This window comes from Etheostoma cragini, chromosome 7 (genome assembly GCF_013103735.1).
Source record: "Etheostoma cragini isolate CJK2018 chromosome 7, CSU_Ecrag_1.0, whole genome shotgun sequence".
In the NCBI taxonomy this organism is placed as follows: domain Eukaryota; kingdom Metazoa; phylum Chordata; class Actinopteri; order Perciformes; family Percidae; genus Etheostoma; species Etheostoma cragini.
The window spans coordinates 12730509-12755717 of NC_048413.1; the positions used below are offsets into that span (position 1 = coordinate 12730509).

General features: G+C 39.3%; 1 protein-coding gene and 1 pseudogene across 3 annotated transcripts in view; one reads left to right on the plus strand and one right to left on the minus strand.

Annotated features, from left to right (window-relative positions):
* The first annotated feature begins 104 nt into the window (after positions 1-104).
* On the plus strand, positions 105-2451 carry LOC117948173 (annotated as a pseudogene).
* A 426-nt stretch (positions 2452-2877) lies between these two features.
* Positions 2878-25209, minus strand: part of kcnd3 (potassium voltage-gated channel, Shal-related subfamily, member 3) — a 97969-nt gene continuing 75637 nt past the window's right edge. For 2 of the 3 annotated variants that reach the window (XM_034876397.1, XM_034876396.1), the window contains exons 4-9: positions 24389-24557; positions 12285-12386; positions 9694-9726; positions 9489-9581; positions 5864-6123; positions 2878-5056 (exon numbers count right to left, since the gene is read on the minus strand). In XM_034876397.1, coding sequence (XP_034732288.1) covers positions 4882-5056; positions 5864-6123; positions 9489-9581; positions 9694-9726; positions 12285-12386; positions 24389-24557 — 832 coding nt within the window. In that variant the 3' untranslated portion in view covers positions 2878-4881. The remainder of the gene's footprint in view (positions 5057-5863; positions 6124-9488; positions 9582-9693; positions 9727-12284; positions 12387-24388; positions 24558-25209) is intronic. The other variant, XM_034876398.1, reaches the window with a different exon arrangement.

A 25209-nucleotide genomic window follows, 5' to 3' on the forward strand; every position in this document is an offset into this window, starting at 1 on the left:
CATTTAGCCAATCAGTGCGAGGAAAAACAAAAGGCAAGCACCAATTTAATACCAGGGGCCCACTTCAGCTCATTTTTACCAATTTGTCATCAATTTAATTCCTCATGCAGAAAGCTGAATGGCTCTGTTATAGTCACCGAGTTATAGCCCGATAATGTAGACTAACTGGTTCATCTAGCATGAACCAAAGCTCTTTCACATAATAAAAAGAACAAAACTGAGGTGACATTATGGACGTTCACACTTTCTTGAACGAAACAGCCGTGCATGTGACTCCCATGGAAACGATGTTTCTCATATTTAACTGCACGGTCTTATCCTTAGCGTTAGCATTGGGTTTGCCCGGGAACTTGTGGGTTTGTTGGGTTGTTTTCAGGACCAAGAGCATGCAGACCTTCAATAACGCGCTGCTGGTCAGCTTGGCCGCCAGTGACCTGTTGAAGTGCTCTGTGGACATACCACTGCTGCTCTTCTCTTTTCTGCGGTACAGGAAGGACAGCCAGGTGTCGGTGTCTGTGTGTACCCTGCAGCAGTTCACCTATGCCCTGTGCAGCTGTGTCCAGCTGCTCACGCTTGTCAGCATCAGCGTGGAGCGCCTCCAAGCCATCGCGTTCCCTTTCCAAACCAAGAGGAGGAACGCGAGAGTCAGTCTCTGGATCCTGTCCATCTGGGCATGCGGCCTCATTTTGGCCATAATCTCTCTGACTCTTTCCAAAAAGCCGCTTTTTGACATGCTCTGCCGTCCTCACCTGCGGGATCGTGGCGACGAGCGTCTACAATATTCGGATCCGTTTGGACCCTACGTGCTGGTCCCGGTGTGAGGATTGTCTCTGACTGTGATATTTATCCATTACGTGCCAATATTCAACTTTGTTAGATGGCACCGAAAGAAAGTGTTTAGTCATGACATCCAGCTGAGGCCGGCGGCTCGGGACAGGTCTGTGGCTGTCTGAGTGTCAGTGCTTCAGCACCACGGACAGCTCTGCCGGGCTCCTTCAGCCCGGCACCACCCGGCTGGACGGTGCTCCCTGTGCTTGCGCCCCGGGGAGAATTCCAGAGCTTGTCGGGGCGGTGTGTCTTCTGACCCCTGGGGCCAGGGAGCGGGGGGAGAAACAGATGGAAGGGAAGCTGGCCCAGCGTTTTGGGTACATATCCATTGCGTTCACGCTTTTCTGGGTGCCTATGGTGGTTATTTTGCTAACGAACGTCATCTCGTGGAATAACACTAACAAAGTGAGTTCAGCAGGGATTTTTTTCTTCAATTAGGCAATAATGCAAATGGCCATAGTAAGAAATACAAAAAAATACATACCGATGTGCAGTGTAATGCAATCCAGTTGAGTTGATTAATCAATGAATCACCAACAATTTTGAAAAAGTAATCTATTAAATAATCATGACCTGAATCTGATTGTGTTTTGGACAGTTGGTCCATGAAAACAAGCAAACGTTTCAGCTTGGTATCTGTGAAGTTATGATGGGCATAACTGTGTTCTGCCATTGTTGATTTAACAATTGATTATTAAAATAATAGAAAAATAAAATAACAGCTGAATCATTAAGGAAAATAATAAGTTGGGCCCTAGATCATGCTGGAGCTGTCTTGCAGAAACATTATGGAATATATGCTGTGTTGAAGTATCCAAAGCTCTCGTGTTTTCCCCACAGTTGCTGATGGAGCTGGAGACATCAGCTATTGTGCTGACCTGTGTGCATGCTGCAGTGGATCCCCTCATCTATACAGTAGTCACTAGACAGTTTCGCTCTGAACTCAGCAAGATCCTCTCCTCCGTCCCAAGGTGTCCCCTAAAACGGAGTGGCTGAAGGTTCAACACTTTATGAACATTTGGATCACATGTACTGTACTTTTGGGAATTGACACACACCAACACACACACAGATTTAAAGGTGATTGAAGAAGAGACCACAGATTTAGTACTTGTGGCAGATATAGATGTTTTATCAGGCGTTTCACAGTCGGGACACAAGACAAGGTCATAAATAATATCCAACACCTGACAAGATACGCACAGCAGTAGTCTCAACAACGACAGGTGGCATAGGAGGGCAAAGCAAAGAGTGAGAGAGAAACTGACTGAGCCCAGAAAAAAAGACAATCAAGGGGAGTACATAACAGAGAAAGAGAGAGACAAACACAATCACAGACATCTGTTTCTGTTGTTTGTAACTAAAAATGCTATCCTTTGACACTGAGTGGAGAAATCCTTACATAATGAATTAAGCTGTGTCATTTGAAAGTGCAGCTGACGCAACACAACCTGTCTTGAAACAGGGAAGCAGGAAATCATTCACTTTTAATCACTGTCCTAGCAACAAAAAATACAGGAAACCTCACTTCTGCTATTACCCATGTCATACCTTTGTTGTAGGTTTCAATAGATTCTAAATGTCGGACTTGATGCTGTGAATATGAAGTCAATGTCTTCAGCCGTACTTTTAAAATTACACTGAAAAAACTCAGCTTGTCTTCTTTTATTTTTTTTTACCCCAGGTAAATTTGCGCAGTTTGACTTCATTCTACTGGATCTAGGCAGATGTTATCACTGTGTACAGTACTAAATTACCAGCAATAGTAGTAGGTCTCTGGTACAAATATCAGAGGTAAAACACATCTTGTTCCAACTCTGTAGAATATTTTTGGCTTTTTTTTGTAGGTTGGAACTAAATCACAACAGTCTAAAGGGACCTTAGGGTCTTTATGTAGAGATGCACTGATATGGTATCCATTATGCTATATATTTCCCCCCATATTGGCTGATAAGATGATAAAGATATGTGTTTTTTTTGTAAGTCTTAGTACAAATAAGTGTAAAATTGGTTAAGCTTTTCAGATGTCTCCTTATTAATGTAAATACTTAAAAAAAAGTCCATTATACATTTTGCTGCTAGTTTGACAGTTGTTAGTCTACTTCTACAGAAAAAAAAAAAACTTTCACATCAGCTACATATGGGCAGACATTATATAAGTCCAATTCCAGTATTGCTTTTGAAATATACTCTTGGCTGATATGGACAGTATGCTGATACATTACATCTCTAGCACTGTACGTGTGCTCTTGATCCACATTTAATTTTATCAATGTGGAGCAGAAGTGGGGGCTTAGTCTGCTGTGACTGAAGTCCTGGCCAGCATTGGAGGAACCCCAGCAGTGGTCTGGTCCACATTGGCGTCAGAATGATATTCCAGATGAAAAACGCCAACAGGGAGGCATCCGTTGGGAGGTCAGCAGAGCTAAAAGGTCACCGTCCATAGTTACAAAGGTCAGCTTTGATGGGATTTGATGAAAAGTAATACTAAGGTTACATGGTGGGTCTGCGAGTTGAGAGAACAGACAGAATAGCACATGTTTTTGGTGACAGAGATCTGCGGATGGCTCATCCGGTGTCCTCTGTGTCCCTGTGGTCACCATTTCAACATATTTCCCTGCGTTAAGTTCTCCAGAAGATAAAGTAAATAAAATCTTTTGAAACAACAAGGAGGACAAAAAGTACAAACACCAAGTTCCCTAACCACATGGAGTACACTTACTCAACAACTTCGAAAAATGCCCACTGAGTTTGGGGAAGAAAAAACATTGACAGCTATAAAGACTACTGAAAGCATACTGTTGTTCACACAGGAGGTAGGGATACCACAGGACAACAACAAGAGAGAAAGAGAGAAAGACAGACTGAGGGAGAAAGAGAGACAATGAGAAGACAGCTTCACTGGTTCTGCCAAACGATGGTCAAATATTACAAAATATTCTATTAACAGTATTCACAAAGTACCCAGGCTCAAGACACATTTGTCTCAGAAATTCCCAGCGAAACACCTTGTGCTTTTTATAGTGGTGATTTGAATTCAAACCTATTTTTTTTTGGTTTCTTTGTAAGATAATTGGTTTGTTTGAGGTCTGTCTGGCTGTAGCAGCCAAAAGGGAAAAGACTGGGGGAGGGAATTCAGTAAACTAAACACAAATAAATCTCTTTTTACTCCAGCAACAGGCACATATTGTGTAAAAGGCTTGTAGCTGAGAATTTCTGACAGAAATGTGTACAACAAACTCTTCAGAGTGGCAGCTAGTCAAATATGCCATATACTGAGCCATTGAGACATCCAGAAGAGAGGAAACACAAGTTTCCAATCAACTGAGACAAACACATTCTCCCACACAGGCACATACCTCCTATCCAAAAACATCACAATTCCTCTATCTAGCAAAAAGTTACGTACACTCATTCACAAATATGCAACTCATTGGTGAAGCCATCACAGACACACCTACCATATGTCATCCTGTAAAGGATTTTCACTCAACTGGGTTGATATCGGACCTGAAAAAGAATGTTTAAGAGGGGAGTTGACCAAATTGACACAAAACAAAAGGGTAGGGTTAGATCAGTTGACACAGAAGTGCTGATACTGTATTATTCTTTTCTTTCCCTTTAAGATTTCTTCATTTTCCCTTTATATCTCCTGCTAAATGAAAGATTGTAAGAGTCAAACTGAAACAGAAATCATAACAAAGTGCTTTGTGCACAGCGACACATGACTTTTTTCTGAGGACTCATTTCAGAGTCTTGGGAAGCACACACACACGCCTTATCATCTAAAACAATGCCCTACCAAATTCTCCACTCTTTCATCCATACACACACGCACGCACGCACGCACGCACGCACGCACGAACGCACACACACACACACACACACACACAAACACACACACAGTTCATGACCAGCAGAGGGCAGGCTCTACCACAGCTAAAATAGGACTCTGAATGCCTTCTTCTCCATCATTCCCAGTCCTCCTGTCCCTCAGTCTGTCTCGATGAGTCTTTATCTGTCTTTCTGTGTGATGCGCCTGCACTCTAGTCTTCACAGTGCGGACACCTTCACAACGTTCTGGTGGATGGGGCCAGCGGGCAGATGAGCATCTCCCTCAGGAGTCGTCACTGGCGGTGTTGGAATGCTGATGATTGCTGTGGTGATCTGGCTGCTCTGGCAGTTCATGGATGCTGGATCGTCTACGCGCATGTTCAGGCTGGAGCGGCTACAGGAATGAAAGGAGGACAGGAAATTAGGGCTTATGAATAGTTTCTCTATGTATACACATTTGCTTAAAGTTACTCGCCCATGTCCCAGACCAGTTCTAGTGAGGATAAAAGGTAATGAGAACCCCCCCTCTTTTTATTTGACAGCCACTGTTCAAGGTCAAGGTTGCTTGTATTGTCTCCCAAAGCAGAAAATTGTCTTGAAGGGGCCCTAAACAAAAACAATACTCCTGTTTACCCCTTTCAAACTGAACAGACAACCTTTAAATCATCATTAGTGTGATTTGGTCAAAATGTTTAATAGAGCTTTAAAAACTAACAGGTGTAATTGTGAAAGTGTTGCTTGTCAAGAATCACCCAACTCTGCTCTACACAGAGCCAAAGCAAAATGGCTGGTGAGAAAATATGAGCATCAAGCAACACCCTATAATAGTTGGTGTTGGTGGAGCAATCCAGAGCTATAATGTGAGAGGATATTCAACCTGCATTTGTAAGATGGAGCAACCATTAGTCTAAAATTATATGAAACTATATTTTTTATAATCAATTTATAAATTTGAATACATTTTCAAGCAAAAATGCCAACAAATACTAGTTTGGGCTTCTCAACTGTGAATATTTGCTGCTTTTGGTTTTGGACTGCTGACTTAATACAATTCCCTGAGCTGCAAGACATTTTTACAGGCTCTTATCACACTATGATGCCTTGGGTTGGAGCTTTTACTTAAAAGACCTGATATACCTATCACTCCACTCTACAAGTTGAAGGATAATTTTGCCCTCTTCTTTAGGAACCCTGAGCTCACCTGGTAGTAAGGGGCTGGATGTGGATGGTGCTGAGCTCTTGCAAGCCTTGTTGGTGTGTGTGCGTGTGTGTCAAAGGCTGCATGTGTGCTGGGCCACTGGCATTTGGTAAAGGGGTGTGGTGCTTCTTGCTTCGGCGGGTGCAGCACGTGCCAGTTACACCATCGTGGCTGGAAAGGGAGGGGCTTCGAGACGAATAATTTTGCAGCCCTGCCTCCAGGTAGCTCTGCTGGTAATACTGCTCGTCCACAAACTCATGATTCTACAAACAAGACAGAGGGAACAAGATCGGCACAAGGCAGAAGACACAGAGACAATCATAAAAACATTTACAACATTTATTTATATATATACGTAATTTTCTGTTTCATAGCCTGGGTGAATAACTCATCAGTAAATATGAAATTATTTTTTACGTAGACCTGCATGCGGCTGTGTGTGCATGCACATTGAATATTCCTGTCAGTTGGAGCTTACATTAGAATCAATTTCCATAGCCAATTCCTTAAAGAGGCAATACTCTCTACTTTTTTATTAACAATGAATACATAGACTACTTGTATGTTAACGGGGTCACTCATTGCGTTGAATCCACAAAAAATTCTTGAATATTGAATAATGTTTGATGGACAGAAACACTACTCCAAATGAATTACCCACATGTTTTGAGGAGGTAGGATATTCTGAAACCCTCCTTTAAACCACATTTATCAAGGCGGTAGGCCATTCTGATCAACATTTCCTGCTTGACAAAATGAGCTACCCTCCTTTCTGCTAAATTTTTATTACACAAGGTAATAAATGAAAGTTTTGTTGTGTGTGTGCAGCAGCAGCGCATGCTAGATTTTTTCATTTGCCAATCTCTGAATAGTTCTAGGCTGAAACAGACAACGTTTGTCTGTATCACATACAGGCAGACAAGCGTGTATCATATGGAAAATGCAGTGTACTGGACATCACGCTACAGTGGGCTGCACTTGCTCATGCACATTCAAATACTTTTATTACACGTTAAGCCTGGCTGTTAGCTATTTTAAAACAATGAGCCACAGCTAGACTGAAACGTATGGATGATTGCACAATCAAGGGTTTAAACTAGAAAATGAATTTCCTCCGGAAAATCTTTGTGAATGCTTAAAAGCTATATTGCCAAAGCTAAACTGGATTGCCGGCATAATTGCATAAAAAGAAGGTGAAGCAGTTAAAAAAGTTGGAAAAGTGGAAGTGGTTTTAATTAGTATGAACTTCATTGAAATGTTGAATAATACCAGTGTTTTAAGTAAACAAAGTCATAGAACAGGCATGACGTAAAGCTGTAGTATAGGTACTGTACGTCTAAAAAATAATGTAAAAGTCAAAGTATAGTATATTGGAAAAAATAAAGTAAAAGTAGAGTTTTATAGGAAAAAGTCATGAAAAAGACAGTGTACTATGTTGAAAATAAATCATACTATAGTATGTTAAAAAAATCACAATTCAGCAAATCAAAAAAATGTCATAGTATAGTATGTCAAAAGAAGTGTTAAAAAATAACTGTATAGTATATCTATTTATCAGTATACCAAAAGTCATAGTATAGTATGTTCTATAAAGTCATAGTATGACATGTCTTAAAAAAAGTGCTAAAAAGTAATTGTATATTAAGTCTTTACGGCATAAAACCAGAGAATTTAGACACATCACTTCTATTCATAAAGCCTTACACCGGCTTCCTATGAGTTAGAGAACTGATTTAAAAAATAAATAAATTACAAAGCACTAAATGGTTTGGGACAAAAATTCATGTGTGACATGCTGCTCTGTTAACCTTTAGCTTTACATTTTAAACTTCCTAGAAAACTTACAATCTGACCAATATTGTGTTCTTTTAAGGACAAGTTTTCTGTTTGACATTGCTTTTCCTGAGGTAATTTAGAGATGGTCATTTATTCTCTATGCTTTGAAAGTCTTTTAAATTTACAGTTTGTTTGCTTTATTGTTGTTTTTATTACTGTTGAATTTTATTTAGTTTTTTTGCATATGTATATGTAAAAAAGTTTGAATTGACTTTGTGTATGAACTGTGCTATATAAAAAAATTGCCTTGCCTATGTCAAAAAAAGTGATGAAAATTATTCAGGGTATAATATATTGGAAAAAGTTATAGCATAGTCGGTTGAAAAAAGTGATAAAACAATCACAGAACAGTACAGTTGATGAAAAAAATGAAAAAGGCCAATGTATAGTATATCAAAAAGTGATGAAAAAGTCATAGTGTAGCATGTCTGAAAAAGTGTTAAAAATATGAAAGTTGGTGTGTCAAAAAAAATTGATAAAAAAGTCACAGTATAGTATGTTGAAAAAATTAATAAAAATTAATATTTCAAAAGTAGTCATAATGGGAATCTAACCTGGGTCAGAGAATGCATATTCGAATTGTTGGTGTTATTTGTAGCAGTGGTAACCACTGACCCACCTTGACACCAAATAGAGAATGTTGAAAACAATTTTAGTATATTATGTTGAAAAAAAGCCATTAAAAAGTCATAGTATGGCATGTCAAAGTGTAGTATGTTGCAAAAATCATAGTATAGCATTTTTTAAAAATTAAAGAAGTTCTGAAAAGTCATAGTATATTATAATGAAAGAATTAGTACTATAGTATGTCGAAAAATTAATGTACAGTATCTCGAAAAAAGTCATAAAAAAGCCAATTATGTTGTAAAAAGTGATAAAAAAGTCATAGTAAATTATGTTGAAAAAGTGATAAAAAGTCACAGTATGTCAAAAATAGTCATAGTATTGTATGTAAAAAAGTCATAAAAAGTCAAAGTGTAGTATGTCAAAGAAAGTTACTGTGTATGAGAGAATCAGCTGATTGAAGTTATGCAAATAGATCATTCAAAGCTGATTCCCATCTAGGAAACACTCAGGGGTTGAGGTTCTTTGATTGCATGACCATCTGTTTTTACAGTGTTCTTTACATGTTACAGGAAGTGAGTGTACAATTTTGATACTGTAAACCGGACATTCTATAAAGCTATTTTGAGATGGGTCATTCCTTTTTGTATTGAATTACTGCCAAAAAAGAAACAAAATGCATGCACTCCTAAACCTAACAAAACTAAAATGTAGAGAGGCTTGAAGAGAAGCTACAGTGTAAAACACAATCTATGATCTACAGTATACAACATACTATATATTGTATAAGGGCAGAAAATAATGTAGTTTCTGTAATTCCACCTGATATTAGTGTATTGAGTACATGCTGTTGAGTACATGCTCAGGCTATGACTGACTAAATGTTCCTTTTAGAAAAGAACAGATGTTGGTGTTTTGGAAGATTTAGTGTATTGTATTAGTAAATAATTGTATTTTGAAAATTAGTGTTAGAGTTTAGAAGAGGATTTTGAGCATAAAGTAAACCATTTTGCCAGTTGTGTGTTGAAGGTGGGTTGGTGCGTTAAGACTTTAGGAAAACACAAAAAAATTTTTTTTATTGCTAAGACAATTAATTGTCAAAGTAATCTTAAAAACTAACACTTACAATCTATGCACTTTAACATTAATTTTTGTGTGATTCTGAAAAAAAAGGTTATGTACATTGTGATATTAATAACATAAAGAGTGAATGAGTGTGTGTACTCACAGTGGTTTTCTCCAGACAGTGCAGCAGGTGGTGGTGCTGGCTCTCTAGTAGAGAGGTGGACTTGGTTAATCGCTGCTCCTCCTCAGTGGAACTCTTTAAACACACACACACACACACACACACACACACACACTTTTTACAGTTTTGTTGTAAGGAAGACACTGATCAGATGGTGCAGGTGCACGACCGGCTGCTATCTAAATACCTGATTTGAAAGGTTCATCTTGTATGGAAGTTGCTTAAGTTGGAGAAGGAGACAAAAGGACAACAGACAGGTATAGTTTTACACGTGGTCATAGACAGCAGTCAGGGCCGCAGTCATGCCAGTCAGACACAGAGAACATTACTATTCTGACCAATAAGAGGCATATCTGCTAACATCAGTGGAGCCAAAACACGGATCTGTGTTATTATGGAGACTTCTAGCACAACTCTCCCCTCATATATACAGAGTATTTACGATTCACGTCAAAATGTTGTCGCCATCGCTGTTATTGCAAAGGCTGGCTACAGTCAAATCTATAATAAGTTGCATTCTATATGCCTTCTTTTCTATGCTGTGACCTTTTTTTTTTTTATGTGAATCTGTGCGTGAACAAGTGAGCGATACATCTAGTTATGTGGTAGATTTCAGAAGAAGATCATCTCTGGGCAGTGGTAAGGTGAGTCAGACAATATGTGGACTGCTAGGGAGCCTTGTGGATTATCTAAGAAAGTGAATAAAACAGCAGAAACTGCAAAATTTGGTTGTAAATATTCAGCAGTCACTTTGCTAATATTTGTCAGAACGGTAAGTTTGTATTGTTCTATTTCTCCATCAAATCATTTGACTGTCAGGTCATGACAAATTTGTGGAAAAGACTTGCTCTGTGCAGACAATAAACATAAACTCTAAAATAACACAAAAAGCCCTTTATCGCCTGTTCACTTATGTACCCTCTTTTTCTCAAGTGATATTTGGAACGGATTTATAATAAGCAGAATATTTGCACAGAGGATTTGAAGTTTAATATCCTTATATATCCAACATCTAAGTAGGGTTTTGGGAAGAGCTAATACAAAGAAAACACAGATTACTCTGCATTATTATTATTATAAATATTGAGCCTGGGAAGATGTCTCCTTAGTATATTGCAGAATGCCATCATTGTTCTTGTCAGAAGAAAAGCAATGTTTCACATATACTGACTTTCAATGGGTTGCATCAACTTCCCCCAGCAGCATCTGTGGTTGAGACGTTTATAAAAAACAAAAACAAAAAATACGGCCCCATGCTCCACTGCATCGCCGTAAGGCAAGCAAAATGCCATGTTTGGAAGATTTGTAGTAGCAATTTTCTGTTTGTTAAGTGGAGGGGCTGGTGTTGTTGTAAGCAAAAGCTTCTTTGCTGAGAGGGTACATTCCTGCGCTGATGACTCGGTTTTTCCTCGCCAAGACCGCTCACCTGTGTTCAAGCTGCTTATCTGTACCTAACACAGCAGTAAAACACAGGTGTTTAGCCTGATTTATTTCTGTCTTCTCTATACGTGAGATTGCAAGGCCATATCAGCAGTTTGTCTGGAGGCGGCTGTGGTTCACCACCCAGGTGGCCACCATACTGTAGAGACTGGTAACAGCTTGATCTTCTGAACGACAAAACCCACTGCTTGTCGCGCTGCATGGTGCATGTTGTTGGTAAATAGCTGCCTTAGAATAATACTTAAGTTTGAGAACAATATATTATTGCGCAGGCATATATCTCCAGATAAGATGTCCACTGTTGACGTTGGTGAGGTTAAAATCACTTGAACAAGAGCATCCTGGAGAGGTCCATGCAATGTTCTATAAAGTAATAAAGTTCCCAAATTCCATCAGTATTATCATTTTAACTATAATTGTGGTAGTCCTACTGAAGCAGTGTGCACTCTATAATAAACTAAATTAATTAAAGCCAAATCTTAATAGGAATACTATTACACTAATAAATAAATAAATAAATATAGTTTTGTCTGTGTCATAAATAAAAACAACTGCAAAAATTGTGGCCTTGTTTATGTAGAACGTTTGCAAACGTATTTCATCAGTGTCAAGAGTCTCTCTAAATAGTTTCTCTTAACATTGTTAAGTTGTGAAGTAATTTCAAATGAAAAATATAAATCAATAAAGCAACTTTATAATTCCGTATGTATTGAGAAGGTTAACTCATGATCCTTTGCTTGCAATTAAGATAAATTGAAACATAACCACGTATATAAAAACAACACTGAAGCCTTTTCAGCATATTGTCTCTTGCAATATCAATATGAAGCCAATGCATTACTCAACCCTAGCTTGAGTACAAGCACTGGTGCCATTCAGATTCTGTCCTAACTATAACTATTGAACTGAGAGAGAGAGCGGGAGCGGAGAGGGAGGAGGAAGCACTTGTTTTTGTTTTGCCACTGTGTCAGCCCCGGGCCACTATAGCGCTTGTGAACAGCACAATTTTGGTGAGGCAAGGAACATCCTTGAGATGTGTTTACATTTCCTGCTGCATTGCCTGAAGCATTTATCTCAGCTGGGCAGCTGAGATCAGAGATGCTTACATTCAAAGTGCTGCTTATCGAATGAAATCCCAGTTAGCTGCTTTTAATAAGTTATGGGTGCGTTATAAGAATTTATATTTAAAGGAACTAACCAACCAAGGCTGGCATCCAATAAGCACTGCTCTGAATAAGCTCGCTCTGAAATCCTCATATGTGGTTGGGTAATCCTGAGGAAAACTGATGAGACACAAGTGAAGCATTGTAGTATCTGTGGTTCAGAGGGTGGTCTTACTGTGAACTCCAGAGCTTCGTTGAACAGGCCGTTGCGCTTGCTGTCAAGGAAGGCGTTGGAGCTTCCTTCCTTGGATATTCGTATCCTTGCCAAGCGAGCTTTCTGCAAGAGAACAAAAAACCAACTGTTTGTCAGAGCCTATACCACAACCTATGTCAGAATGATTGGATGTCACCTGACATATCAAACTTATTTAAGCTATAGAACTTTCAAGTGCTTGATATCTTAGTGGTAAGCTTATAGATCAAGTCAAACATGTGCTACTAACCACTGATCTGCTATGATACTTATGAATGATTTATGGTGACAGGACATTAAAACATACCTTGGTTTGAAAATCAGTTAGAGAGGTGGTTTGTACTAAAATCATGTATAAATTAAACAGCTACTATGTGTCGTTCCGCATTTAAAATTTTAAATACAATTTATTTGGACTGTTTTTGTGCTGCTATGCTAACGATTTTGTTTCGCAAAATAAGTCAAGGAAATCTTTCTGCTCATAATGCTCTACTTTGATAGTGTCAGATTAAATGCATCTTTAGTCATCACACCCACACAGCGCGGTTACTGCACAGTTGGGTCTCGTTTTCTCTCTCTACCTCTCTTTCTCTCACGCTGACAAATCTCTCCTACTAGGCAGTCTGCAACAGAGGAAAAAATGCAAGGAAGAACAGATCCACTATGGTCTTTGGAGTATATTCTTTATGCTTCAGTAGCTGTGGCACACAGTAGAAGGATTGTACTCTATTCCACCCAAAACTCAATGTGTCTACTGGATACACAGGCCTATGTGAAAATGTGGGTCTCAATAAACATCTTGGTTACCAGAACAACTGCTTTTATAGGATTGTGTAATCTGAGTCACTCACTTCTTAAAGACACACCATTTTCCCGTCAAAGTCAAGAGCAGGTTGTCAGGCTCTGTGCAGTTTCTGTTGCTTCGCCTTCTTCATTTTAAAATAGAATGACGGATTCATTGAGGGGTAATTGGCAGAAGCATAATGTGAGCTGAGAATTTGTTTAGTAGGGGGGCCATGCATTGCTGGGGGGTTAATTGCATGTGTGGATGTGTGTTTGCATATCTCCATGTGTGCTTAATCATGCACACTTCTTCTTCATAGCTTGATTTCCATACATATCAGCCATATAACGTTGGAGCAGAAATACCTGGCTTGGTAAGAGTATGGTAATGTATGAAAATTTAAGCTCATTCCCTCACTTGAGTTTCATTGAAACCACGGTTATGTTTGTTGACCTGCAGGTAAAGAGAGTGAGAGAGATAAACAGAAGTGCAGGATACACACACATACACCAGCACCCAATCTAAACTGTAGCATCTATAGAACAAACACAAGTCCCTTCACATTGTTTACCTTCTCCTGCAACTTTTTGTCGCTTTTCCTTGCTGTCTTTGTGCCCTCACACTCTGCACTTATGTACATTTGTGCTGGCACAGCATTCCCACAGGCCTTTGGGATAAACCCTCTTTCTGTTCTGACATTGTCCTCTGCCAATGAAATTGTTTTTCTGGGGTCACCATGCAAACTGCAGCCCGTGACTGTGGCGATGGTTGCCAGGCAGCGCAAGGATAATGAAGGGGATGTTATGAACATGTCCCGCGAGATTGAAGCTACTCCTGCAGTTCTTTGATATACTCCCGTGGCCCTTGGGATCCAGGCGCTTGGGTCTAAGGTCCATCTGTGCTTTCAGGCAGAGCCACAACACAACAGATTAAACCTAGATGCTGCTGAAGGAGCATCACTGAGAGCACACAGGAGTGTAGAGGAACCATGAACACGGGGATTTCACGTACTCATACGTGCACATGAAAGGTTACATGGCCAAAAAGTGTATCTACTGCACATTCCTTCCCTCAGAGACACAGTCACATCATATATCAAGACACACACACACACACACACACACACACACACACACACACACACACACACACACACACACACACACACACACACACACACACACACACACACACACACACACACAGTTTCTTTGGATTCACAGAAAGCTGCCATAAAACAGATTATTAAGAATGAGGTGTTTGTTACTTTTAATGCAAAATGTGTCTGTGGTCACTCCAACCATTCAAATAAAAAAAATAACCATTCAATTACATTCAAATAATAGGATCCTGGTCCCCATTTTTTAAACAAAAGGAGGGTCTGAATTTATGAATGACAGTAATTTATGCCCTATACAGATGTTACTGTATTTTAGTCCAACTGAAATGATGTTTATCCCTCTGTCATTGTGTTTTGTTAAAGGCTGCTGTCTTGCTCTAAACCAATTTCAGGGTCTGACTATGGTAGAATGATGTTTGCTTTATTCAAATATGTTTTCAAATAAAGTGATTTGATTGGCTGTAAGGAAATAAGTTCTCCAGGTCTGAGCCGGGAACCAGCGATGCAGCAGGAGGTTGTCACTTAACGCCTGGAACAAAACGACAGTATCCACACAGTATGTAACCCAATACTCAGAAAACATAAACAACTGATCCAGTGTAAAAAAAAAGGCTGTTCGGGGGTCATTTAAATGTATGCAGCTTGGTTCCAAAACATGAATAGATTGAACATTTGTTATGTAATTCTAACGTCAATTTAATGGGTTTATCTGAAACGTGGCTGACTGGCTCCTCACCCGAAGCGGCTGTGTCACTACTCAAATACCAAACTTTTAGGAAAGATAGGGGTCAGGGGATAAGGAGGGTGGGGGTCTTATGCATGTTAAGAACAACTTGAAATGCAATCAGATCAAAAGGGCCCAGTAACATCACAACAGAATGCATTGGTGTAAACATCTCCCTTTCGAGAGAGATGTCTAAGTTAAGATCTATCACACATCTACAGCTAATCTGAATTTCTATGACCAGCTCAAACCACTCTATACTTCATGTAATCATAAAAAAGAAATCCTCCTTTTATATGTCAATTACAACAACAAAACAGAAACAATCTCAAGTTTATAACAGATTACTTTAACCTCACTCAGCTAATAGAACAACCCACCAGAATTACGCACCACACTCACTCCAGAATTGACTTAGTTCTCACCAATAAACCGGAAAGGATTACAATCCTCCACAATGTGTTAACAGGTCTCTCAGACCACAATGTAATCTTTTTTTCTAGAAAAGGTCAAACGCTGAGAAATTCCATTGCATAGGTCAACAGATCGTACTATTATCAGACAATCCCCAAGAACCAACTAGAAAATGTGATAGAGCTTTGAAAGATAGTGACTGGATTGGCCTTATGGAATGTGAGGCTGCAGACGCTGGCAGTGACTTATTCCTCTCGAAAGTCAAAAAGGTCATCCTCTCTTTCTCTAGGAGGGGGTGCTATTGGAAAAAAAAGTCCAACTCTCTTCCCTGCCTCAACCCTTCCTGTTTAAAGCTAATAAAGCATAGGGATCAGTTACTCAGAAAATCTATTATGTCTGGACTTAATATAGACCGACTTAATTTCACATGAGCCAGAAATAAAGTGACATCCAAGTTACAAAAAGGCCAAAGCAAACTTTTTATATCCTAATTATTGAAAACATGATATAGATGTATTCTAAAAAAAATATGGCAGAAAATAAATAAATTGACTGAGAAACAACCCAAGCAGAAAACTTAAGGCTTAGAATTAAAAATCAACAATCTGCTGTTGACTCTGTTGTTCTGGCACAAGCTTAATTCCTTCTTTGTTAAATCAATAGCAGAATTGGTAAAACAATTTACATCTTCTGAGGGTTCTGATCAGCAGGTTCCTAAAGTTTATGTCCAAGAAATCACAGAACCAAAAGTTTTTGATATCATTACGGCTTTGAACAACTCTAAAGCCAAGGATATTTATGGGCTTGGCACTAGTTTTATAAAATCACATAAGGTGGCTTTAGCGCCCCCAATTATGCACTTAATGTTAATTTATCTATGAAAAATTATATTGTACCTAAGGCGTGGAAATTGGCCTCAGAAACCCCAGTGTTTAAAGCTGTGGACAAATCTGACACGAATAACTATAGACCAATTAGCAGTCTACCTATAACTAAAATTACTGAAAAATGGTAGCAAATCATTGAATTTCTCAGCAATAGCCAAACATCTTTACATCCATTGCGGTTTTGGTACTGGCCCCACCACTCAACCGAGACTGCATTGGCTATGTTCATGGGAAAAAAATCCAATGTCAGCTAGATAAAAATGGATGTCTTGGTGCTGCATTCCTAGATTTAAATAGAGCTTTTGACACCGTCACGTTTTCAAATTGTGACGTTCTAATTTTTCTGCTCAAACTGTTACCTGGTTTTACTCATACTTGTTTCACAGAGAACAATGCACTGTGGTAGGTGGGGTTAGTTCAGCTTACATTGGTGTGTTTAGTGTGAGTCCCCCAAGGGTCCATACTGGGTGCCATTTTATTTTCATCATATATTAATGATTTACCTGAATACTGTATACACTTGGATGTCCAGCTTTATGCCAACAACACTGTAATTTTCACAGAAGCAAACAATCCTGAAGATGCAGCATGTGTTCAGCAACAGCTCTTACACACATACAAATATACTGTAGCTCAATAGATCTTAAATGCAAAAAAACCTGTTTGTTTGTCGTATATCATCATTGCAACATCTTATATATAACTACAGATAAATATAACTTACTGAGCTGTAATAATTTTAGTAAATTTTTCTCAATGTGCTTAATTTATAAAGTACTACATAGCCTGGCACCTCCTCCAATGCTAGAATTTATTAAATACACACAGACTGAGATTACTGGAGCTGTTACAGGGACAGGGTAAACAGGTACTGTGAGTTTCCTTTTAGAAAAACCTCCTTCAGCCATAATGCACTATCTATTAAAGGTAGTAAGTTATGGAACACACTACCTCCAACTATCAGGGAATATCCCACTTTGCCCTACTTTAAGAGCCAAGTAAAGTTGTTGCTTAGAGCTAACAAAATGTGTTTTTTTCTCTGTCTCTCTCTTTCGTCTGTCTCTTCTCTTTCGTCTGTCTCTTCGTTTGTCCTTGTTTTACATATCAAATGTTACTATTGTATATCTTTTGTCATTTTTTTATTGTAACTTCAACCGGCCCATTGGACTATAGATGGAAATTAGCCCTTGGGTTACAATCTGGCATTTTTCCGTGTACTATAGTACATGTTCATCAATGTGTCCTAAAATATTAAATAAATAAATTTGTACATAGCTAAACAGATGGGAAACTAATGGTATTTAGATGCATTAATACAAAAATAGTGACCAACATCACAAAACAAAAAAATATATAAAATTCTCACTAACTCAGGAAACAACTTTGAAAATCAGTAGCTTTGAAAAATCAAACATAATGTAAAACCTGGCAACCAATCAGAATAGTGATGCTCAATATCACTGGTTGAAATCCAGATGTTTCCATGCACCAAAAGGCCAAAAAAATGTTCGAAATGTTTACCCTTCTTCCTGCCACAAAGCCCTAATTTAAGATCAATTACACTTCAAAGATTATGGCTATAGGAGACAAGCCAGCACACATGCTTCATTTCAACACCATTCATCACCAGTTGAGGAATCTAAACTGGCATGTACTCAAATGATATATATAAAAAAACTCTATATTTCCCCTTTGTTCCCATTGCATTCTCCTCTGAGCATTGCCAGTAAGTTTTGTCAAAAGTAATTTAGTTGAAAGTGAAAGTTAAAAAATGCATGGCACCTTCGCAAGGCTGCCTATTTAGGATTTGGCTGAGTGTAAAGTAGAGCAATCAAGCTATGAGGATTAGGTTCCGCCGCAGGCCTGCCTTGGAACACTGCAAGTGACAGAAGAGACCATCTGATGAGGAAGCACGCAGGCAAGCGCGTATGTGCACACGCACGCACGTACGTACACAGGCACAGAAAAGAGTTTTGTTAGGTGCTGATCATCTGAATAGTTGCTTTTTCAAGGAAATAAGTCAGTTACTTGAAAAAATGTGCACGCGCGCACACACACACACACACACACACACACACACACACACACACACACACACACACACACACACACACACACACAAAGAGAGACAGTGACGTGAGGAGCGTCAGAGAGAATGACGGATAAAAAAGAAGAGACATTTGGGGAAAAGTGACTTTTAGAAAAAACATCTGGGAGTTGGTAATGGAAGAAAACTCAGTGATGGAAACAATTGATTCCGTGGGAATCCTCCACAGGTCCACAGATATTTACCTCTGTAGCAAAGACAGCTTAACCTCGGCCTAACACCACTCAGGGACAAAATACCTTTGCTAAACCTGGATTAGCTCCGCTTTATAGAAAAGATTAAAGCTCTGCTCTGCTGATGATTTTTAGGACATCTTTCATAGCATAACTCTGGACCCCCCTCAGTGAAGTCCTCTATCAACATCCCACCAACTCTGTTTTCAGTCTGCCTTCTTCCCAAGTGCCAACAACTTCATTGATTGTCTAGAAAAGGGCAAAACACTCTCAACCAGAAGTCATCTCCGCCTTCAACCTTGTGAGGGAAAACAATATTGGGATGATTTGGAGCAAATGGACTGAGACTCACAAAGAGACCAAGAACAAGAAATGTAACGGACAGTAATTTTAGAATTTACTAAATTTGAGGACAACAACTTGTCAAACCTGAGAACAATTTCCAGTCAAAGTGTAAAAAAGATTAGGCGGTTGAATAAAGATGGCGAGTGATTTTTCACAGACACAAAATACAATTATTGTTTTTGATTATGCTGTTTTACACTTGAAGCAAGGATACATATTTACCATTGAGCAATTTTGTCAATGAAAAATCCATAACTGTTGCATAACTCCACATGGTATAATCATGGGTTATTTTACAATAGTACATTTTTGGGATTTGTAAATACAGCAAAAGCGTTTTCATACATCTGTCTTACTTTTTTTGTTTTGCTCCTGCACGTGTTCCAAGTTCCAATAAACCTCACACCCATAAATTGACATCTCTGACAGGTTCAGAGTAAACATACAAGTTAGATGCTAAAAAATCACTTTTAACATCTTTAAGAAGCAGCACGCTCCACAACTTAGATAGGAGGGGTCAAGGGGATGTGACAGACCCTGAGGCAGAATATTGAGAATGTTGAAAATATTACTAAAAGCTACTTAACTGTGTAATTTGAGTGCTAAAATATGCTAATAAAAGCACAAAATCTCAGCCAGCTAGCTATAATGATGTGGTGAACAGAATATTAATTTAGAAAGTTGTATATTTTACTTTCATGATTTTCCAGATTTATTCAGATGAATGCATTATAATTCTTAAGTCAGGGGAGAGAAAGACCATTTTTTGACCATTCCTGAATTTATTTTGTACCTAAGAGAAAATTATGTGTGAGAACACTGGTAAAGGCGGCAAACTCTCTTAAATCACTGGTACGTGCTTCTTTTGCTCTTACATGAGGTACATTATTCATGCTCTTTTAATAGACATTTACAGAAGTTCTGTTTGGCCATGAGAAAATATTTGTGTTGCAGTTTGTACATGCATGTGCCTGAGTGAGTTGGTAAAAGGGGTTAGTTACAATTTTGCTACCAAACCAGTGTACAAGTCCATCTAAAAAGATCCAAATACATATTATATTTGAGAAGAGAGTAGACTGGAAAATGCTTCACTTCCTCTCCTCAAAACCCTTCTTTTCCTCCTGTCTGCTCTCCCATGGTCTTTTAAGTAATGTGAAAGGCAATCTTGAATGGCTATCTCTTTTTACTCTCAATTAAACAAAGCCTTTTTCTAAGAAATTGTCTGAGGAAGAATGAATTTTCCATAAAATTTAACGATATGCAGGTAATAAACGTTGACAAAATGACATTTTCATATGGCAAATGATGAGTGACATTTGCTATGTGGTTGACTTTATGGCTGAGGTCATTTGTCATTAGGGTTATGGAGCATTAAAGAACACTACATGTTATGCAGACGGTAGTAATGGAGTATTGATGGATATGGTATGCCTGACTAATTCATGACTCGGTTGGGACATTAAGGATCACAGTTATCATTAGCAGTGAAAAAGTGGACTATACAACTATAATGGCTCTATCATATACCCACTACATTGGGATTACTATCTTTTATAGTGTGAGAGACTGTACCAACCTAAAGTAAAAAAAACTAATGTTATCTAACGTGTAATGAGCTAAACACATGCCAGCAGTAGTTGTTATAAAAAGCAGTACAATCCATTGAAGTTGCTACCACTCATACAAGACCAATGACGTGTTTCCACTGTATGGTACGCAGAGGCTCGACTCGAGGCTCACTTTTTTGTTACCAGGGCTTTTCTCTTTTCTTTGTAGGCAGGATTCTAAGTTGATTGCCATAGCGATGCTGCCTGAAACTGCCTTGACATCCTCTTCAATGCAACACTCGCTGAATCCTTTTATAGACAATCAAACAGAGGAACTTCTATACTTCACACTGGCTCGAGTAAATAAAGAAATTGTGGTCACCACTGACGGTAGCTGGCTATTACCAAATGGTCTGGTTTGTGCAGGACGTCCCATGCTAGATCCACCTCCGATTGACCGCAAGCATTTTCTGACTATGCGTATCTATTGTGCGACAGCAGGTTGCGTGGTTATGACACAATCGTTAGCCTATTTTTATAAAGACGGCTGCTACGGGGCCATAATGTGCGATACAAGGTAATGGAGTCTTTCATACATTGTCGTGTTTCTTTAGAATAAACAATCGACAAATCGACTCTTTAAACGCTTCAGATGTAACGTTATTTGCTGTCAAAGTGATGCTAAAATGAACGGCAGTCAATGGAATGCTAGCAGAAGATGATGGCTTGTTAGCCTATGAACCTCCACATAAGAAGTACGCTTTTCAGATGCTTGCTTACCCCTTTGATCGACCCACATGGCTAGCATGGCTAAAAAAGACGAAGAAAGGTAAAGCTGTAACAACCAGTTGGGACATGAAATCAAATTAAACTAGCCTAAGTCCAGCCAGAAAAACTATCTTCTCATTCACCTTGCTCCCAGTCTCCTCTTGCTTCACATTACCTGCTGATTAGAGAGTTCTTACTTTTTTAGTTAAAACACCCAGCTTTAGCCACAATCTTTATCAGCAAATCCCATTAGGCTGTCAATATTTAATTCTTTTCCTCCCCGTTGCTATAAGCTCTCATTTCAGCGTGAATAGGATGTAATCGCAGGCGTGCTGTTTTGCGCACCCCTGGATTCTTAATTTCATTTTTGTAACTGTTCTATTCTCTTAGTTGTCCCCTATTCCTCTGTCTTTCATGCCTTAAATTGCTCCTGTTGTACCCGGGGTTACTGGATCTTGGAGACAGATGGACTGCATGGGGGGGAAGTAACCAGTAGGAGGATGGAATTTACATGGGACTATGTCCTCGTTCACTTCCAAATTATCCTTCCATCTCCCAGGTCTGACCTTTACAGACCTCGCTTCTCTTCTCATCCATTCAGATCTCAGCATCCTCTTCATCCTCACCATCCCCACCACTGTCTAGACTCCATCAAGGGGGTCTCCTACATACTCACGGCATCTCAACCCCCTTTACATATAAAAACGTCAATGGGAATTCGATGTCACGTAATTAAGACATACTCCACTGATCTTCAGCACACAAGCTTAAATGCTAAGCAACACCTAATCCTGCGGGCTAATAAAAGAAAGAGATGGTACACCGATTGCTTCTCCTAAATGCTCTAAATATCACATTTGCAAACCTATTATCATACCTGGCACTTCAGATCTTGATTTGTAATAACACTCTAAAGGATCAAGGCATCCACGTGGAATATTATTAGGAAGGCTATGACAAGACGTTTTGGTCATGCTGTTATGAAATAGAGAAAACCTATGTTGAATGTATGGATGCTTGAGCAAATCACTGACCTCACTGCAGGCAAGCCAGGGAGGCATTCAAGGGCTTAAGAGAGTTATTTGGTACTGGTTAATGACAACAGTACTGTCATGCTACACTGGTCAGTTTGTTGGTACTTCTGAAGTGTAGGTGTCTGGTACGTAGCTGTGTTTGGGACACTGCACCATACTGCGGGTTAGTGGAGAACACTCAGGGAGGTGGGACAGACCAAGGTCAAGTCCAAACTGACAGGTAGTAAGTTGGACGCACACACACACATACGTGGATTCATGCATTTAAACAGATGCACATACATACATACACAAGCAGACAGACAGACAGATGCGCATCCTTCCTTCCAGCCAGTCCCTCATCTGGGTAATAGCTATTTCAGGAAAGAACACAACATTAGGACACACATTGCCTCTAGCTGTCCCCCCTGTCTACTCTCCCCTGCCTCCCCTGCTCCCTCCTTCCTTCTGGCACTCCTCCTCACACCTCCTCTCCTCTCTCTCTTTTCGGCGTCAGTGCTATACATCTCATTGGCTCCAACCAATTTTTTTTAATCTAGATAATTTTCCCAACCTTCAAACTCTTATTCTGTCCTGTCTGTCTTCTCATCCCCCACTTGGCTGTGTTACACTGGAGTCTTGCTTGGCAGACAAGGTTAAGGTTAGTTAAGACTGGGCAGCGGTCAGGCCACGGTCGAACTGCAGGACTATAAACAGATTTAAACTACAACCACAGAGCATGTGCCAAGATAGATGGCAGTAATCACAGCGAGGGTGAGAGAGAGGGAGAGGAGCAGAAATGAACAGAGAAGAAATAAACAAAGGGAGTGAAAAAAGGCTTGCTAGGAGAGGTGTGAACGAGAGTGATGAGGAATGGACTGAAAATATGTGTCAGTGTGTGCATGTCTGCCAGCTCCACACAAACACACCACTATCTATCTCAAGAGAACACAAACTGTCAGGCTTGCCCTCAGGCTTGATTACCAGCCCAGTTTTGTATGTGTGCCAGCTGATGCTGCTACCCAGTTTGGCTCATGGACACACAACACACACAACAACATGATTCTTAAAGGTCTAAAGGCTGGGTTATTTACCCAAAGGAAGATAGGATCTTTAAATCTTTCTCAGTTTGAAAACAAGCATCCATAATCCATTCATAAATCTGTGCCAGCATGTGTTTTTATCGCTATTCTTAAAAGGACAAAATCTCCTCACAAGGACAAAGGACAGACCAACAGAGAAAATGATGTGAATACGGGAAATAACTGATTTTGACTTTTTTAACAGGCTATGTTAGGATTTTTGGAGGATAACTTTTAGCTTGTGGAGGTAAAGGGATACTTTGGTCTGGGAGAATACAATATATATTTATTTTTTTCAGATTAATGAAGAGGAGTAAAAAGTACAATATTTCTGTGAAATGTAGTGGAGTAGAAGTAGACAGTGTCAAAGACTCAGGTAAAGTACAAGTAGGTAAAGTATCTCAAATTTGAACTTCAGTACAGTACTTAAATACGTGTATTTACATTCCACCACTGCCAGAGGGATTGTTATACAACCTGGCCAACTAAACATTGTTCATGTTACTGACTTATAACTGATCTATAAAGCATTAATTCATGCTACCTGACTAATTTAACTGACTCAACCACCAAGAAAGCCATTGGGTATAACTGACAAACCCTGAATAGAAAGTGCAACCAAAATTCCTTACATTAAAGAATTCTGTAAAGAGGAAATTAATCTGAAGTTTAACATCATGTAATGTATATGCATATATATTATATGTATGTAAATTACAAGATGCAATTAATGTAGATTAGCTGCCTCTTGATCCCATTGAGACCCAGTGCTGAGCTACCCTAGGTTAAGCTTGAAAATTATTAAATTTTCATTATTGTCTGGCTCCAAAAAAATCCTCCAAAAGGGATCTATTTATGCAAAACTAAGAAAAAATAGAAAGGTCAAGGTTTAGGTCAAGGGAGAAGGTCTGTTAAAGCATGGTGATACTCACTGAATATGCATCACACTACTGCTCATGATGTAAGTCAACGTGCATTATACACAAGTCATCATAAGTCTCAGGGAAGACTTGAACCATGTGGGGAAGAGAGACGTCGGCGCTCCCCCTCTGAGGTATGTACAGTATGTCTGGCGGTTCAACCCTCTGGAGCCCAGTTGAAGGGAAATAAGATTGTATTCACCTGTACCTTCTGCGCCCGCCGCTTGTCTGCTCTCTGGTTCTGGTGATAGATGCGACTAAAGTTGGACACGATGACAGGGACAGGCAGAGCAATTACCAGCACCCCACTCAGAGAGCAGATTGAGCCAAAGATCTTCCCTGCAATCGTTTTAGGAACCATGTCTCCGTATCTGTGGAAGGTGAAGGGAGAAAGAGAGAATACATTTAGCGAAAATATCTTTTTATGCATTTAATCCAATCGGTCGGTGGTAGCTCATGCTTTGAGTATTACACAGCTGACAGGAGGTCTTCCACATCACATTATGACACACTATAAGTGAGTTCAACAAGGTGCCCATTCATTTCTCTTTTAAAAGGCTTTCATCTTTCTTTTTGGACTTTGTCATTCTGCACGTGTCCATTCCTGCCAGAATAAAGCTTGACCTGCTGACATGATTGCACCCCGAGAGAGAAAGAAAGAGGCTCCCACCAAACCTCTTCTATCACTGAATGGCACAGTAAAGTCCACAGACTCATTCACCAAGAGCAGATTCTATTAACCTTTAGAGAAGAGAAAAAGAGGAGGACACGGTGAATGCCAGGGACATTTCCCAAAAGTCATTTAGCCCAATTCAATCTGAAATATTTGCAAGTCAAAAGCAATCTCATCTTGACTTCAACGACAGATAACACAATTACAATAACTATATTAAACCCCCTCCTTTTTTACCTAAGGAAGAAGCCAGACTGCAGGATTCATCAGTGGAAGGAGAAGACGAAGGAGAAGAAATTCAAAGCTAAAAGACTTAAGTACTTAAGTTGGAAAAGCTAACTTTATTTCTA